This window comes from Cotesia glomerata, linkage group LG1 (assembly GCF_020080835.1).
Source record: "Cotesia glomerata isolate CgM1 linkage group LG1, MPM_Cglom_v2.3, whole genome shotgun sequence".
Taxonomy (NCBI): Eukaryota; Metazoa; Arthropoda; class Insecta; order Hymenoptera; family Braconidae; genus Cotesia; species Cotesia glomerata.
In genome coordinates, this window is record NC_058158.1 from 21,123,566 (window position 1) to 21,143,964 (window position 20,399).

A 20,399-nucleotide genomic window follows, 5' to 3' on the forward strand; every position below is an offset into this window, starting at 1 on the left:
TAATAAAATCTAACTTGATTGGTTCATGAAAGGTAATTTTTGGTTTTTGTAATGAAAGAAATAAATTTACGCCGCACAGCTCAGCAGCAGATCGTTTCTCAGGTAAATGTTAATGATGGGTATATTTAATAATTGGTTATTAATAAATAAATAATAAAGTTACTCGAGAATATATTTGATATGAGAGTTACACTAAGATAGTAAAAATGTTTAACTACTACGCTTAAAGCATAAACACTAATAATAGCCGAAAACTGTAGAGGTAACATCCCTACTCCGTGCTGTTTACAGGGTGAGAAGTGACACCGGTAGACACACGGAGGGGATAATTTACCAAGTGATAATAATTGATGTTATCGAGCAGGATAGAAAATGATAAAATTATGAAAATGACTACTCGGCCCATCGCCGCATTACTCTCCAGGCTGAAAAAGTATGTAATACCGCCAAACTTATTCTGCCAAACTTAATGTACCGATCAGCCTGGAGTCCCCTTCCGGTCTCGGCCGGACCCCCATCGAGACAGAAGTCTGAAAAGCGGGGTTAAATTAAAAAAAAAAAAAAAAAAAAAAAAAAAATGAAAATGACTATCAAAAAGCAAGGGTTGGTGATAAAAAAGTGCAAATTTTGAGTTGTATGTATTTTTTGATGCCACATAATAAAACAATAAAAAAAAAAAAATTTTATCACAAAAATAAAAAAAAAAATTTTTGGGGTGAACACCCCTTATCACTTAGAGGTTAGAAAAATAGATAGTAGCCGATTCTCAGGCTTACTGAGTATGCATAAAAAATTTCATGAGAATCGGTCAAGCCGTTTCGGAGGAGTATGGGAACGAACATTGTGAAACGAGAATTTTATATATATATATATATATATATATATATATATATATATATATATATATATATATATATATATATATATATATATATATATATATATATATATTGTAACGGGTTTTTTTATGCCTGTTCATTGACCCCTAATTAATTTAATAAAATATAACAATCCTAGCAAAAATGATTCTAAATTAACAAGGGCGCCACCAGGATTTTGTATCTCGGTTCCTGGAACCGGAAACCAGAGCTGAGCTTATAATCTACAGAGAGAGAGAGTGGAGGAAGGTGATCTGAAAGAAATAAATTTTTATTTAACAAAAATGACCGGTATTTATTTAACAACAAAATAGAATAACAACTCGTGCCCTTGCACGTACACCACTCACTTACAACTAACTTAACACTACCGCTTATAACTACCGGAGGGTTTCGGGCTAAAACCGTCGCCTCAACTCAGTGCTAGTCCTCTACTCGGCAATTCATCAACAAGTAGAAAACGTCGCACCAAGACTCGATTACCCTACTCGGCAATTCATCAACAAGTAGGGGTCGTCCAAAAAAAATTTCTAATCCCACAGTACCCTCATACGGAGCGTCTATACTGCGGTTTCTAACTTACTACCGCTGTACCCCACTTGGCGTCTATACAACGGATTCTAAAGTGTATTAATTACTCTACTCGGCAATTCATCAACAAGTAGAGATCGTTACAAAAATTCTTAATCCTGACGGTACCCTCTTATGGAGCGTCTATACCACAGTTTCTAACTTACTGCCGCTGTACCCCACTTGGCGTCTATACAACGGCTTCTAGGACTGTACGAGTTACTCTACTCGGCAATTCATCAACAAGCAGAGAACGCGTACACTCACACACACATATCCCGCACGATCTTCACACACATAACCCACGCATCTTCACACACACCCTGACTCTACTTTACTTTTATTTTCCGGATTACAAAATTACTCCATAAATGACAACATTAATTTTTACTTAAATTTTCAGTCATTAGCACGCAATTAAATTATGAATTATTTGCACGATTAATAATTTAATTCTCAAAAATATCTACACTAAAAACCGATGCTTGAATTTATTCTCAATTATCCACGAGTTTAATACTCAGCACATTAAATTAATTCTAAGAATATTCTTTATCAAATTAACTAAACCTTCTCGGACGTAATCCACACTGACAAATAGTTTTACAAAGACTTTTATCGGAATGACGATATTAAGTTATTGACAAATTTTCCAGAACGTTCGACGCATAATTCAATGCAATTTTTGCTCGAAATTTAATTATTGATTATATAAAATATTATTATAAAATTCCATCCATTGATTTAGCTAATGATAAATTCCCGAAATTAATATCCACGTAATTAATTAAATTCTAAGGAATTTTTCCAAGATGATGAAATTACAGTTCTTAATTAATTTTCATCAAAATGACCCGTGTAATTTTTGACTAGATAAATGTTTTTATTGTTATTGTCGACTGGATAATTAATTAACAATAATTTATCTCGAGGTAAAATATAACTTCCAAAAATTATTCACGGGTAATTCAATTTCGAATTGCGTCGCAATTTCTCAATAATTAATTTTCCAGTAATAAAATAGTTCCCAAAATTATTATAATATAATTATAAATAATTTTCAATAATAAATTATATTAATAAATGATAATTCAATTGTATAAATTGTAATAATGGTCCAGTTATTAATTTCACAATTTACTGCGTACTAAAATTCACAAGGAATTTGCGCGCCAAAAATGGATGCCAGCGTTCGTAACTGCGTAACACGTTTTGACCTTGGGTACCAAATACTATGTCGTGTCGACTGGGACCTTCTCGATGTTCAGAATTTAATTAATAAAATAAATTTATTTAACCCAATCTAAGATTTTAATAATTATGAACTGGCCAAATTAATAAATTAATTACTCACGACTTCCAAACCCAAGAGGTCTAGAACATTCTTCGGGTATAAGATCCCCAGGAAGAATGCTCACAATGATAACGAATAAGATTTAATTACTATTAATTAATTATTTAACAATTGAATTATCAAAAATTTGATTTAATGAGAAGTAGTAAAATTGATGAGCCGGGTATATGACCCCCTTGGCTCATCAAAGGAATTAAAGTCTCAATACCTGTGTAATTATATTACATGTCTCGTTCTCGATGATAATTATGTAGTCATGCTTGTCATGCTTAAATCCACAACGTTTAAAGTTTTAAATTTGAAATATTCTGGCGCCTTACCGCCATCTTACCTAGCTTTACTCCCTCTACTCCTCATATTGTTTCGTTGTGCTTACAATCAACACGTTTATTGTTAAATTAAATACAAATAATTATTTAATTTGAATAAAATAAATTTATTTTTTTTTACCAAAATGGGTAAAAAACATTCAAGATCACGATCAAGATCTCAATCACGAGACAGAAAACGTAGAAGGGACGAAAAATTTGAAAAGTTACAGGCACAAATGGATAACCTCACAACAACCGTAAACACATTGGCCCAAAGCATAATATGTTTGAAAACGAATGCTGTAACTGTTGAAAATACAGTCACAAATAATTCAGGTAAGAATAAAATTGAGTAAATTTTATTAATACTCTCAGTATCAAATACTCTTCTTTCTATACGAAAGTTGAGGGGTAATACCCATACGGTATTACCGGGTCCTCACGACCATAAAGGAATTAATGGTGGTTGGTTTCAATAAGAACATAAAAATCACAAAAATGCACAATAAGAGCTTATGTTAATTCCTATATTTATTTTCTGTTATAGAAGTTGACTTAAGTAATGATACTGAGAAAAGCACAGATACTGTGGTGGAAATAAAAACATCCCCACAGGTAACTGAGACGACTCCAGAGAGTCAAGCTGAGCAAGTATCAGCCAAGGACAGTGCTAGCAAAATCCTCGGAATGGACCAAACTTGTACTTACAAAGAAGCTAAGTACATGTCAGAATTAAACAACACGTGGTCCAGATGGATGATTGAAGGTCTTCCCGAGAAAAATAAAAAAGACATACAGGAGATTTCTACACAGAAGCCCCTAAGCTAAATTTAGAGTTAGGGCCTTTATTATCTGACATCGCCAAGAAAAGAGACCAGCATTTCGCGGATACGCAAAGCTGTGTCGGTATGGCGTTATCTGCATTAGGTGCGGCTGTCTCATTATTGCTAGAGCCACCAGATGAGGGCTTGGACGAAGATCTGTTTACAGATTACATAAGCCATGCAGGCCAAATCTTGTCAGATGTTTACTACCAACAATCAGTGGCAAGAAAATCATGCATCACACCGCAACTTAATAAAAATATTAAACCGCTGGTAGAAACGATGATATCTAAAGAATGGCTGTATGGGGATAATTTAAAAGACAAAGTCAAAGACATGAAAGAAATCGAAAAAGCATGTGCCGACATTAAAGATAAACCTGCAAAAGTGACAACAAAGACCCGTGACCAGGGAAACGGGAAATACCCACCGGCGAGCAATTGTCAGGTGGGTTATCAACAGAAACGTCAAGTGATAAAATTCAGGCCGAAATCTTACCCGTCGACGCAACGTCCATCGAAACCAGTCTCTCGGACGACGAACCAGTCATCATCCAGGAAATAAAGGTAAAAAAGATTGCAGGTCGTCTGTGTCATTTCTTGGAGAGGTGGAATGAAATCACTTCAGACAGACACGTCTTGGAGTATGTAAATGGATACAAAATCCCGTTTACAGAAACACCTTTCCAATCAATTTCACCAGAAGAAAAAATTTTTTCTTCTGAGGAAATGCAAAAAATTCAAATAGAAGTCCATGAGCTTCTATTAAAAGGTGCAATTGAGGAATGTGAAGAGGTTGAGGGACAATTTATTTCTCCTTTTTTTCTGGTACCAAAGCCTGACGGTTCAAACCGTTTTATTTTTAATCTTAAAAATTTAAATAAATTCATTGATCCCCTCCACTTTAAGTTAGAGGACATTAGATCAGCCTTAGAATTGGTATCTCCGGGAGATTTCTTAGGTTCTATAGATTTAAAGGACGCATATTTATTAGTCCCTATTTATATTGGACATAGAAAATTTTTAAGATTCAGGTTTAAAGGGAAACTGTACCAGTTTCTAGTTCTACCGTTTGGTCTCTGCACGAGTCCATACGTATTCACCAAGATAATGAAGCCAGTAGTCTACAGACTAAGACTTCAGGGGATGTTATTGTCTCTATACTTGGATGATTTTTTATTTGTGGGTAAATCCAAGAATCAGTGTGAGAAAAACATGAGGGAGGCAGTCGGTTTTTTAGAACACTTAGGCTTTATAATCAATTACAAAAAGAGCTCTCTGGTAGCAAGTCAGACTTGTAAATATTTGGGTTTTAATATTGATACATTAAATTTTTCTTTAAATCTTACGGATGAGAAAAAAGTTCAGATCACTAGTCTAATAGATGAATTTAAGATAGGAAAGTCGTTTAAGATTAGAGAATTTGCCGAGTTTCTAGGCGTTTTGACATCAGCCTGTCCAGCAGTTGCCTACGGGTTTATACATTGTAAACAGTTAGAACGACAAAAATTTTTGTCATTAAAATTTAATGGAGGAAATTACGAAGGAAAAATACGAATTAATGAATCAATGAAAAGAGATTTAGAATGGTGGAAACTAAACGCCACTATTGGATCTCACCCAATAAGAACGTATCAATTTGTAATAGAGATTTTTTCTGACGCCTCTCTCACAGGTTGGGGTTGTTTTTGTAAAGGTAAAAAGGCGCATGGGTTCTGGGATAAAAATGAAAAAAACAACCACATTAACTATCTGGAATTATTAACTTCATACTTTGCAATTAAATGTTTTGCATCAGAACTATCTCATTGTGAAGTTCTCCTTAGATTAGACAATACAACAGCTATTTAATATGTAAACAGAGCAGAAGGAGTACAGTTTCCACACTTGAGCGAACTATCCAGAAAAATCTGGGAGTGGTGCGAATCAAGATGGATATGGCTAAAGGCATCTTACATTCCATCAACGAAAAATGTAGAAGCCGACAAGGCATCTCGTATTGTGAACGACGATACAGAGTGGGAGTTATCGTCATTAGCATTTGACAAAATTAAACAATATTTTGGTCCATTTTCAGTTGATTTATTCGCGTCTCGGTTAAATAAAAAATGTAAAAAATTCTTCTCCAGATTCCCGGATCCAGAAGCAACCTCAATTGACGCCTTTACTGTGTCATGGAAGGAAGAAAATTTTTACGCATTCCCCCCGTTTGCTCTTGTAACGCGAGCATTGAGAAAAATTATTAATGATAGAGCTACTGGAGTTATAGTTGTACCCGCATGGCCAGGTACAGATACAAGAGTCACCCACTATCAGCCCAGCTTTCATTGGTGGTAGACAGATTGTCCGGTCTGCGTACTTGAAAAAAGGAGTGTCGAAACAGACTGCAGATGTCATGGTGAAGTCAATTGCTGCATCAACACTAAAACAGTACGAATGCAGTTTGAAACGTTGGTGGGAATTCGCTCATCGCAATAAGATCGACGTCTTCAATGCCACGACTTCAGACATTTTAAAATTTTTAACTGATTGGTTTGATAAAGGAGCGAATTACAGTTCTCTTAACACAAGTCGCTCAGCAATTTCCTTAATTTTAATTTATGATATAAACGAAGATGGATTGATATCTCGGTTTTTGAAAGATGCTTTCAAGGAAAGACCGACTAAGCCGAAATATGCTTCAACATGGGACATTTCACCAGTGTTAAACTACCTAGAGAAGCTCGGTCCAATCAAAAAACTAAAAATGAAGGAAGCAGCTGAAAAAGTGGTAACTATACTAGCACTAGCGACGGCTCAGAGATTACAATCTCTAGCGTTGATTAATATTGACAACATAGAAAAATCAGAGTATGAAGTTCGCATTAAAATAACTGAACAAATTAAAACTTCAAAGCCTGGATCCTTTCAGCCAGAAATGATCTTACCTTTTTTCAAGACTAGACCAGATTTATGTGCGGCAACAGCAATCCTTGATTATTTGGAATCTACCAAGAGATATAGAAATAATAAAACCAAGAATTTATTTATTGCTACCGTGAAACCGTATGGACCAGTGACGTCGCAGACCATTGGCCATTGGATTAAAAATTTATTAGACAAAGCGGGTATCAACACTGAGCAATTTACAGCTTATAGTACCCGACATGCAGCTGTATCGACAGCGCATCAACGAGGAGTTGATGTTGGAGTCATTAGGCGCAGTGCCGGATGGTCACCGAACTCTAATACATTTTTTAAATTCTACAACAGACCTATTCAGGCCCCAGATGGCCAATTCACGCGAGCAATTTTAGAATAACTTTAAATATTGCTACATATTCTTATTAAAAATAGAGTGTAAAAGACAATAAATGATTTCCTTTTGAAAGAGATAATAAAAGAAGCCTTCTTAGTGAATGAACATCATCAAATTATCACGATTACTCTAAAGAACTACATAATTATCATCGAGAACGAGATATGTGATATAATTGACCGATCAAACGAGCTCGCCTTCGGCGGGCTCGTTTGATCGGGATTATATGAAATGTCTCGTTCGAAGATGATAATTGCCCTCCCAGAATATTTAACCCAAAAAAAAAAAAAAAAAAAAAAAAGGGTAAGTAAACAATTATAGAATAATTATACAAAAAATTTTTAGTTAATAAAAATCAAAGTGTAGTCAAAAATTGAACCCATTATCATCTTCGAAACAAGAAAGTGATAATTCGAGTGCTCACCAAACGATATGAGGAGTAGAGGGCGTAAAGCTAGGTAAGATGGCGGTAAGGCGCCAGAATATTTCAAATTTAAAACTTTAAACGTTGTGGATTTAAGCATGACAAGCATGACTACATAATTATCATCTTCGAACGAGACATTTCATATAATCCCGATCAAACGATCGACATTTCATATAATCCCGATCGGTCAATTTTTGTGCTTTGGAAACTCAGGCTTCCTTCTTTGGACTGTTTTGGCTAGCGATGTTACTGCGTTGGTCACTGCACTACTTCTGACTTGTTGCCTCTACTCAACTGACCAAGAAACCCAAAATTTCCCTCACTTAATACTAGTCGGGTCCCGAAGACCGAGACGCGCCAGTGCTGCGTCGAATAATTATCATGCGTGATCGGTTTTACCGATACAGGGTAAATTACCCTGTTACAATATATATATATATATATATATATATATATATATATATATATATATATATAATTCTGCATTTTTTTGTTAACTTTAAAGGCAATAGTTCACAAATTGAAAGAGTTACGATTATTTAATTTAATATGGAACTGGGAAAACGGGCAAATTTTGATAATAAAATTCATGGCACTTGCTTTATAACCTGATCAAATGATTGAAATAACATTCAATTGGCTTACTCGGATCCTACCAAATGAAATCATGAATGTACTAATGCCTTTTATACGGTATTTTCGTCGACAATGGATTAGAAATACCAGGCCAGAACAATTAAGTGTATTCAGTTTAATAAACCGAACAAATAATTATTCCGAAGCGTATAATCGGGTACTGTGCTTACGACTTGGTGCTCATCCGACAATCTGGGATTTTACAGGTAAGAATTTTTTTTTTTATTCTGTAAATATAAACAATTATAAAAGTATAGATGAACAAACTAAAATATATTGTTTGTTGAAGAAATATTTATGTTCCCTCTAATGCATTTTTACATATTACATTTATTTTTAATTTAATATATTGATTTGATGTTTTTAATATTTTATTTTTTAGAGCGTTTAACTAATTTACAATGTATGTGTCACATTGAATACATGTCTTAAAGAATGGTAAACGATGATAGACGTCGTAGTCAAAGTCACGTCCACGCTCACAATGAGAAACTACAAAAATTGTGGTGGTTATTGCAAGAAGGCTTTATTGATAACGCACAGTTTTTAGCTTATGCAAGTCCTCTTTTGCGTGCTTTCAGTGAAGTAGACAATAATCCAGGTAAACAAATAAAAAAAAATGTATATATATATATATATATATATATATATATATATATATATATATATATATATATATATATATAAGAGATTCCCACCTATATATTGACTCATCACGATATCTCTGGAACCATAAGGCGTAGCGACTTGAAATTTGGTAGGAATATTCCTTTCGCCGAGTAGAGGTCAGCTAAGAACGGATTTTACGAAATTCCACCCACAAGGGGGGTTGCGGGGGCGTTAACAATAGAAAATTCCCATTTTTAACCTATAGCTCCTATCGACTTCAAATTTGGTAGGAATCTCCTATATGTGATGTAGAAATGATCTAAGAGCGGATTTTACGACAATCTACTCCCAATATGGATTGCGGGGGTGGACGTTAACAATGAAAATTTTAAATTTCCGAGCTACAGCTCTGACAGACTCATAATTTTGTATGAATTTTCTGTAAGTAATGTAAAAATAATTTATGAACGAATTTTACGATATCCCACTCCACAGAGGAGTGCGGGGGTGGGTCTTAACAATGAAAATTTTTAATTTCCGAGCTGTAGCTCCTATAGGCTCCAAATTTGGTAAGAATCTGTTCTAAGGGATGTAGAAATGATTCAAGAGCGGATTTAATGACAGCCTACCCCCAATATGGATTGCGGGGGTGGGCGTTAACAATGAAAATTTTAAATTTCCGAGCTACAGCTCTGACAGACTCATAATTTTGTATGAATTTTCTGTAAGTAATGTAAAAATAATTTATGAACGAATTTTACGATATCCCTCCCCACAGGGGGGTGCGGGGGTGGGTTTTACCAATTAAAATTTTAAATTTTCGAGCTGTAGCTCCTATAAGCTCCAAATTTGAAAAGAATCTGCTATATGCGATAAACTGAAACTAAGGAAACGACCCAAAGTCGAAGAAAGTATTTACTAGCGTTATAGATTGAAATATAGATTAACTATCAAGTTGAAATACTAAAATAAAATAATAAATTATAAAATTAGTGTAAGAAAAGTAGATTTAAGCGAAAGATGTATCAGAGTTTGTTAGACAAGCTGTACATCTGGTGCCAATAAATCTATCTATCTATCTATATATATATAAGCGAAATACCACTCACTCATCACGAGATCTCTGAAACTATTCGCCCGATTGACTTGAAATTTAGCATAGTTACTCCATTCGTGATGTAGACGCTCACTAAGAACGGATTTTACGCAATTCCTAGCCAAAATGAATTTTTCGTCTACCATCACATATGCCCTCCCCTCCCCTCCCTCTCATTCTTCTCCTCCCCTCCCGTGCCCTATAATCTTTCCCCTTCCCTATATCTCTCTTTTTTTGGGAGCGAAATATCATTTTGACCCTCTAATCTAAGAAACCATCAGTGGCACCCGTAAATTATCGAACTCAACCCCCCTACAACCACCCACGCTAATCAACCGTTGCCATGGTTACCATTGTCATGGTTATCGTTGCCATGGTTACCGTTGCTATGGTTACCGTTGCCGTGGTTACCGTTGCCATGGTTACCGTTACCATGGTTGCCGTTACCATGGTTACCGTTATCATGGTTACCGTTGCTATAATAACTGTCAAAATGATTGATTTTAAATTTTATCGATTGACTGTTGGGACAGTAGGAATTCATAATCATACGTTTTTTAAGAAAGAATAGCTAAATCATTAATAACTGAAATAACTTATATGTATTGGAATAATCATGAAGGATGAACTCGATTATATCATAACACAGATAAATTAAACATAAATATTATCAAGTTGATATTGTTAAATGATTATACTGATTTTAATGATTAAAATTAAAATGGTAAATTGTGTCTGATGCGTCTTCTCTAAAATTTTACAACGATATCGTTAAATTATTATAAAAACTGGTCGATTTAAGATAATTTCTAATAAAATGAGTTATAATAAATATATTTTTAATACCACTTAATTTGTTATGAATTTATTAATAACTAGCTGATACCCGCCCGCTTCGATAGGAATACAATAAATTTTTATGGTGTAACCTAGATGAAAAATATAAACAAAATGGTTAATTTCAAAAAGATAATGAATATAAATTTTGAATTAGAGAAAAGTGATTGTTTGTGATGACCGGTGTTAGCGAGTATTAAATATATGAGAAAAGTATTTTATTATTAACATTTTTTTTAAAATTAAAAAATTATTGACATTTTTAAAATTAAATAATACTATGAAGCGGAAAAGAATAGGAGTTACGGATAATTATTACGTGAATCGTTCCAACATTCACGTAACAGAATAATTGGAGGAGGAAGAGATTGAGAAAGAAATAGGAAGGACCTTCTTAATAAGAGTTTACAGAATATGCGAGAAAAAATTCAGATAGCTCGGACAGGGATTCGAACCCAGAACCTTCCGGTGACATGTCGGCTACTCTACCATTTGACCTATCCGGTCTAGACTAAATGTTTAGGATAACATTATTATAATGGGAACGCATCTCATTACACAGTACGTCATGGGTGATGCGGAAATCTGTCTAATGACAGATTTACTGACTAACTGACCCATTGATTGATTGATTATTAATAATAAAATACTTTTCTCATATATTTAATACTCGCTAACACCGGTTATCATAAACAATCACTTTTCTCTAATTCAAAATTTATATTAATTATCTTTTTGAAATTAATCATTTTGTTTATATTTTTCATCTAGGTTACAACATAAAATTTTATTGTATGCCCAGCGAAGCGGGTGGGTATCAGCTAGTATATATATATGAGATTTCCACCTATATATTGACTCATCACGATATCTCTGGAACCATAAGGCGTAGAGATTTGAAATTTTGTAGGAATATTCCTTTCGCCGAGTAGAGGTCAGCTAAGAACGGATTTTACGAAATTCCACCCACAAGGGGGTTGCGGGGGCGTTGACAATGGAAAATTCCCATTTTTAAACTATAGCTCCTATCTACTCCAAATTTAGTAGGAATCTCCTATATGTGATGTAGAAATTATCTATGAGCGGATTTTATGATAATTCATCCCCAATAAAGATTGCGGGGTAGGGGTTAACAATGAAAATAAAAAATTTCTAAACTATAGCTCCTATAGGTTTCAAATTTGGTAGGAATCATTTATATGTGATCCAGAAATGATCTAATAGTGGATTTTATAACAACCTCCTCCAAATATGGATTGCGGGGGTGGGTGCTAACAATGAAAATTTTAAATTTCTAAGCTAAAGCTCCCATAGGCTCTAAATTTGGTAAGAATCTGCTATATTTGAGGTAGAAATGATCTAAGAGCGTATTTAATGATAACCTACTCCAAATATGGATTTCGGGGGTGGGTGTTAACAATTACAATTTTAAATTTCCGAGCTATAGCTCCTACAGACTCCAAATTCGGTGAGAGTCTTCTATGTGTGATGTAGAAGTGATCTAAATGAGGATTTCAATAAATTCTACCTTCAATAGCGATTGCGGGGGTGAGTGTTAGAATTTTCAATTTCAATTTCCAAACTGTAACTTTTATAGACTCTAAATTTGGTAGAAATCTTCCGGTATAATTTTCCTGTCAAGTTCAGCTAAGAATGGATTTTATTAAATTCCTCCCCAAAGGGGTTTGCGACGGCGTTAACAATGAAAAATTCCCGTTCTTAAACTATAGTTCCTATCGACTCCAAATTTGGTAGGAATCTTCTGTAAGAGATATAGAAATAATCTATAAACGAATTTTACGATATCTCACCCCACAGGGGTTGCGAGGATGGGTATAAACAATGAAAATTTTGAATTTTAAAGTTGTAGCTCTTACAGACTCCAAATTTTGTAGGAACTTTCTGCAAGTGATGGAAAAATAATTTATGAACGAATTCTACGATATTCTACCTCAAAGAGAATTGCGGGGGCGTTAACAATAAAAAATTTCCGTTTATAAACTACAGCTCCCATATATTCCAAATTGGGTAAGAATTTTCTGTAAGAGATGTAGAAATAATATACGAACGAATTTCACGATGGTTCACCTCACAGGGGTTTGTGGGGGTAGTTGTTAACAAATAAAATTTTTATTTTCCAAGCTATAGCTCCTACAGACCCCAAATTTAGTAAAAGTCTTCTACATATAATATAGAAATTATTTAAGAACGGACTTTACAACGAATTACCTCCAATAAGGATCGCGGGGGTGGGTGTTAACAATAAAAAATCTTAATTTCCAAAATATAGCTTCTAAAAACTCTAAATTTGGTAAAAATCTTTTATTTCTCATGTAGAGATCATCTCACAATGAACTTCAATAAAGACTATTTCCGATAGGAATTGCGGGGATGGGTGCTAAAATCTAAAATTTTAATTTCCAAACTGTAACTTCTACAGACTCTAAATTTGGTGAGAATCTTCGTGTATGATGTCAAGTTCAGCTAAGAATGGATTTTCTCGAATTCTAAACCTAGAAGGGATTGCGGGGGTGTTAACAATGAAAATCTCTCATTTCCAAACAAAAGTTTCTATGGACTTGAAGTTTTGTTGAAACCTTTTGTTTATAATGTAGAAATTTTCTCGAATAGGATCTTATGAAATTCCTCTCCCATATAAGAGTGTGGGAGTGATAATTGTCAAAAAATTTATACTTTTCAAATACAGTTCCTACAGATATAGAATTTGATAGAATCGCAAGAGAAACAGGAACTTACGGGAATGGCCTCCAAGGCCAACAGATTTAAATATTTTCCTTTTTAATAATTATATTTTCTCACAACAATCGTCTCTTTGGCAGCGGCAAAAAAAGTCATTGTAAGGTTTCCAAAATTTAACTTTACATGTAGCTATTCACTCAACGGACTAAGAATTTTACATACATTTTATTTTTGCTGATCACATAACCCATGAATTGTTCTTATTACCGGATCGCGGGAACGTAACAGATTGAAATGAATGCATTTTCTAAGCACTTGAGATGTGAAAAAGGAATTTGGCTATTTATTCTAAGAGAATTCGTTAAAAACATGTACAAATAAGTTTCTATGAAAAATTGATGTCACGGAGGAAATTTAAATTAACGGCAAAATTCGTCACGCTTTAAGCTAGCCAAATTTCAACTTCACTTATGAGACATGCAATTACTTTAACTGAAACTTTCAATGATCATTTCAAATTTTTTTCTTCGTTTCAGTCATTATTCATTTTTGGAAAAAAACCACTGGAATGTCATAGTGATTGCACATTAAAATTTACAATGAATATTAGCTAGAATAATCACAGGGATAAAAGGAACGGGCCAATCTGATAAAATTTGAAATCTGTACAAATTTAAACAATACTCCCATTAAATTTCAAGTCTAGATCTCTAAAAATACAATTCTATGAAGTGCCCAGCGGAGCGGGCGGGTAACAACTAGTCTATATATCTATATATATATAAGCGAAATACCACTCACTCATCACGAGATCTCCGAAACTATTCGCCCGATTGACTTGAAATTTAGCATAGTTACTCCATTCGTGATGTAGACGCTCACTAAGAACGGATTTTACGCAATTCCTAGCCAAAATGAATTTTTCGTCTACCATCACATATGCCCTCCCCTCCCCTCCCTCTCATTCTTCTCCTCCCCTCCCGTGCCCTATAATCTTTCCCCTTCCCTATATCTCTCTCTTTTTTTGGGAGCGAAATATCATTTTGACCCTCTAATCTAAGAAACCATCAGTGGCACCCGTAAATTATCGAACTCAACCCCCCTACAACCACCCACGCTAATCAACCTTTGCCATGGTTACCATTGTCATGGTTATCGTTGCCATGGTTACCGTTGCTATGGTTACCGTTGCCGTGGTTACCGTTGCCATGGTTACCGTTACCATGGTTGCCGTTACCATGGTTTACCGTTATCATGGTTACCGTTGCTATAATAACTGTCAAAATGATTGATTTTAAATTTTATCGATTGACTGTTGGGACAGTAGGAATTCATAATCATACGTTTTTAAGAAAGAATAGCTAAATCATTAATAACTGAAATAACTTATATGTATTGGAATAATCATGAAGGATGAACTCGATTATATCATAACACAGATAAATTAAACATAAATATTATCAAGTTGATATTGTTAAATGATTATACTGATTTTAATGATTAAAATTAAAATGGTAAATTGTGTCTGATGCGTCTTCTCTAAAATTTTACAATGATATCGTTAAATTATTATAAAAAACGGTCGATTTAAGATAATCTATATATATATAAGCGAAATACCACTCACTCATCACGAGATCTCCGAAACTATTCGCCCGATTGACTTGAAATTTAGCATAGTTACTCCATTCGTGATGTAGACGCTCACTAAGAACGGATTTTACGCAATTCCTAGCCAAAATGAATTTTTCGTCTACCATCACATATGCCCTCCGTCCCTCCCTCTCATTCTTCTCCTCCCCTCCCGTGCCCTATAATCTTTCCCCTTCCCTATATCTCTCTCTTTTTTTTGGGAGCGAAATATCATTTTGACCCTCTAATCTAAGAAACCATCAGTGGCACCCGTAAATTATCGAACTCAACCCCCCTACAACCACCCACGCTAATCAACCTTTGCCATGGTTACCATTGTCATGGTTATCGTTGCCATGGTTACCGTTGCTATGGTTACCGTTGCCGTGGTTACCGTTGCCATGGTTACCGTTACCATGGTTGCCGTTACCATGGTTACCGTTATCATGGTTACCGTTGCTATAATAACTGTCAAAATGATTGATTTTAAATTTTATCGATTGACTGTTGGGACAGTAGGAATTCATAATCATACGTTTTTAAGAAAGAATAGCTAAATCATTAATAACTGAAATAACTTATATGTATTGGAATAATCATGAAGGATGAACTCGATTATATCATAACACAGATAAATTAAACATAAATATTATCAAGTTGATATTGTTAAATGATTATACTGATTTTAATGATTAAAATTAAAATGGTAAATTGTGTCTGATGCGTCTTCTCTAAAATTTTACAACGATATCGTTAAATTATTATAAAAAACGGTCGATTTAAGATAATTTCTAATAAAATGAGTAATAATAAATATATTTTTTAATACCACTTAATTTGTTATGAATTTATTAATAACTAGCTGATACCCGCCCGCTTCGATAGGAATACAATAAATTTTTATGGTGTAACCTAGATGAAAAATATAAACAAAATGGTTAATTTCAAAAAGATAATGAATATAAATTTTGAATTAGAGAAAAGTGATTGTTTGTGATGACCGGTGTTAGCTTGAGTATTAAATATATGAGAAAAGTATTTTATTATTAACATTATTTTAAAATTAAAAAAATTATTGACATTTTTTAAAATTAAATAATACTATGAAGCGGAAAAGAATAGGAGTTACGGATAATTATTACGTGAATCGTTCCAACATTCACGTAACAGAATAATTGGAGGAGGAAGAGATTGAGAAAGAAATAGGAAGGACCTTCTTAATAAGAGTTTACAGAATATGCGAGAAAAAATTCAGATAGCTCGGACAGGGATTCGAACCCAGAACCTTCCGGTGACATGTCGGCTACTCTACCATTTGACCTATCCGGTCTAGACTAAATGTTTAGGATAACATTATTATAATGGGAACGCATCTCACTACACAGTACGTCATGGGTGATGCGGAAATCTGTCTAATGACAGATTTACTGACTAACTGACCCATTGATTGATTGATTATTAATAATAAAATACTTTTCTCATATATTTAATACTCGCTAACACCGGTTATCATAAACAATCACTTTTCTCTAATTCAAAATTTATATTAATTATCTTTTTGAAATTAATCATTTTGTTTATATTTTTCATCTAGGTTACAACATAAAATTTTATTGTATGCCCAGCGAAGCGGGTGGGTATCAGCTAGTATATATATATATATATATATATATATATATATATATATATATATATATATATATATATGTATATAAATTAAGATTAGATTATTCTATATTTATATTAAATAATTTGAATTTTCTCAAGAAGAAATTTGTCAGTACAGTTTATTAAACATTATTGAATTTTTAAATCTTGCACGATTTAAAAGTTTGATATTAATATTAAATATTTTTAATAATTAAAAATTTTATAGTTTTTAATTCTATATTTGGATTGAAATCTATTTGTAAAAGAAAGAAGTTTGACTCATAGGTTTATTTTTACTTACCTGTCTTATATATACAGATAGACTTGACTTATATAGAATATTAAATATTAAAAAAAATATACCATTTTTCAATGCGAAAAAGTTCAATCATATTTAATGATTTGTATTCGCAAAATTTTATTTACATAATATACAGACAAGGTAACAAGAATGACTTAATTGAAAAATATTTTTTCTAATTTGCCTACAAAATTTTACAAATTAATTAATGACAAATCAAGAATAATAATTTTTATTTTTTTTTTTTTAGTTTTAATTTTTTTCTTCACAGACAGTTTTAACATTTTTCGTGAATATGATCAACACCAGATTTTCTAGGAGTTAGAAATTGATGACGTCCTTATTGTTTGAGAAATTAACTCGATCAACTTTGCATCTCTTCTACTGCTTTATGTTGAAGTTTGGCATTAGTAACTTCTAGGCATTATTTTGAATATTATTATATAATAATTGACATGATATGCATCAAGCTCCTTTAATTTTGTCATTCCTGGCGTTAGAAAGCTTTAAATTTCAATTTTTAATAAAAAAAATGCTATCTGGTCGGTAAAATGAAAGAAAGGTAATAGAGTTGCATGTAACTAAAATTATAAAACATCAGAAACAATTAATATTAATAATAAAATTAAAAAATTGTAAAAAATAAAAATTTATGACTTATTTAGACCTTCTTTTTCTTAGCAAACTAAGAGCTTAAATTAGCGGCTCTAATTAATTTACTATCGATTTTTTTTTCTTTTCAGACAAAGAATTACTTCAGTAAAAAATTTTTTTTATACAGAATAATATTATGTCGTGTACATTTTTTTTCTTTTATTAATTATCTTTTCTTAATCATTAAAAACGACATAGAATTTAAGTACAATATTTAAAAGTCATAAATCAATTAACACAGTTTTTTTTTTTACTTCGAAAAGTTATTTATTAGTACTCAAGTAATTATATTAATTAAAAAATAATATTTATTAATTAATAAAATTTATTTAAAACCGGATGTATGTTGAATTTTCAGTCTTCAGAAGTTTTTGAATTATCATTGTATCTCTGCATTATCGACGCACACTAATGTCTGAAGAATTGTGGGTTGGTACGCTACTCTAGTTATAATTTCGTTTAAATCTCAATGGGGCAATTTGTCATGTCGTATCATTTTACTAGAACCTGTATGTAATGTGTGTCGTTTCCACTGTTGTTGCTTTCAAATTTCGGATCATTGCAATCGGAAGTATTTACAACAACACCTATTTTTCATAAGGTCTACTTTACGGGTAGGCATTTAGGATGTCACCCCTTAACACTTCAGAGTTAAGTATCTAGAAAGGAACAATTCTGCGGCCATGCGCCATCTATTTTATTTTATTTTTATTTTATTTTATTTCAATAAACAAACCCAACAGCCTAGGCCATTAACAGGGTTAATAATACAATCGTTAGTACATAAGAAAAATAAATTTTTGATGTATAACAAGATGACTTATAGCTAGCATAGTGATTTCATTCATTTATACTCATAAAAATTGCTGAGTAATTATTGCTTATTACTTATTAATTATTACCTATTAAAAATTACTTATTAACTATTAATTCATAATTGCACATCTTTAACGCCACTTAGTTGCTAGTTTGCCAAGTAACGCAGTTACATAGCCATTAGGACAATTCAACATATCAACATCTATCGAAAGTTTTAATTAGTTTCGACAGTGCGGAACATGTGATTGCTCCGTGGTGATGTCTTTTATTAGTAACTAATTAAAATGTTTATAAATATAAAGATTTATAAATATTTCAGTCAAATTTATAAATATTTCACTGATTATTTTAATTTTTTCCAAAATTTTCAAAGAATTTTAATAATACATGAATAAATAACTGAAAGTTACATTTCATGGTAAATTTATAAATCATACACAAAAGATTTTTTCATTTGGCATAATATTGAATGAAAAAAATTAGGAAGACGGTTGACCCTGAAGGTCATCCCTGCAACTTCCCGCTACTTTTATAATTAAGGGCTCAAGATTGCACTTATTACGTTTTTGAGTTCGAAGAGCTCAAAAATATGATTTCCGTGTAGTTTTGAGCTCCCCGAGCTCAAAAGTCTGATAGAAGTTTAATAAAAAACTATTTTTTGAATTTTCGAATCGCAATAACTTTTGAATAAATAAACTGATTTTCACGCAGTTGGTGGCATTCAACGCAGTTTTTCAAATTCTATGTCACATTTATAAACATAGATTGATAAGAGCGGGTTACGGTGTAATTCGAAAAAAAAAAAACACTTTTTTATTTCTTTCGTCAACGATAACTTACGAAAGAATCAACCGATTTTGACCAGATTGGTGGCGATCGACGTGGTTTTTTAATTTTAAGAGCTGATTAGTTATTAGAATTGATCGGTCAAGCCGTTTAAAAGTTATTCCAAAAAAACCACATTTAAAAAAATTTTTTTTCGCAGTTTTTTTAAGATTTCTCAAAATCCGTGGGTCCGATTCGGTCCAACTTGTATTCAAAATCTCAGTTTAGTCAAACCGTTTCGATTGGCATCAACCGCGATCAAATCGGTCAAGCTGTTTAAAAGTTATGAGAGGTTTACACACACAGATACACACACACACACACACACACACACACACACACACACTTGTCGGGACATGGGTGTTTTCGAGAGTATCTACACCGCTTTAAGCACGATGACTCTTCGGAGTGCCCGTCCTGCCCAGGAGCTGCTGAAGACGCGGAGCACGTCTTCTTTGTATGTCCTCGTTTCGATCCACAGCGTGAAGAACTGGAGAGGATCCTGAACCAGAGAGTGCAACCGGATTCACTAGTAGAAGCAATGTTGTCATCAGAAGCTGCCTGGAACGCTACCAACACGTTTGCAACAGAAGTCCTTAAAGACTTGCGTTCCACCGAAAGAAAAAGAGCAAATAGCAGAAGATAGAAGGAAGATAGTTAACACCTTAGCCACCAGAAGGAAGAGCAGTAGCTAGATCCTCCCTTCACGAAGTAATGCCTGACGGCGGTTTCCATGAGGGACTAGAGGAAAGAAGGAAAAGGGGTTTAGGGTTTAGTGGGTAGGGGCGTTAGTTTCGAGTTAGTATGACGCTGCGTCGAGTCGCCACATATCCAGGCCAAACAGCTATGCCTAGAATCCGTAAAAAGGATTCCCCCCCCTACAAAAAAAAAAAAAAAAAAAAAAAAAACCCACACACTCGGGGCAGAAGAAATACTGCTACCGTACGCGTCTCCCCGAGCGGATGGGAGAACGCTCGCT

The 20,399-nt window shown here is 33.4% G+C and overlaps 1 protein-coding gene and 1 long non-coding RNA gene across 2 annotated transcripts; both read left to right on the plus strand.

Moving 5' to 3' along the window:
• Positions 1-3,219: 3,219 nt before the first annotated feature.
• LOC123269124 lies at positions 3,220-3,941 on the plus strand. The gene is made up of 2 exons (XM_044734710.1): positions 3,220-3,449; positions 3,661-3,941. The coding sequence occupies exons 1-2, from the start codon at positions 3,257-3,259 to the stop codon at positions 3,939-3,941; spliced, it is 474 nt and encodes a 157-aa protein (XP_044590645.1). The 5' UTR covers positions 3,220-3,256.
• A 4,258-nt stretch (positions 3,942-8,199) lies between these two features.
• Positions 8,200-17,455, plus strand: LOC123263877. The gene is made up of 3 exons (XR_006509248.1): positions 8,200-8,503; positions 8,680-8,898; positions 17,394-17,455. It is a non-coding gene; the product is annotated as an uncharacterized LOC123263877 (long non-coding RNA).
• Positions 17,456-20,399: the final 2,944 nt, after the last annotated feature.

Coding starts and splice junctions, on each gene's coding strand:
- LOC123269124 (XM_044734710.1), top strand. CDS start 3,257: ATGGGTAAAAAACATTCAAGATCACGATCAAGATCTCAATCACGAGAC. Junction 3,450..3,660: donor TACAGTCACAAATAATTCAG/GTAAGAATAAAA, acceptor TTTCTGTTATAG/AAGTTGACTTAAGTAATGAT.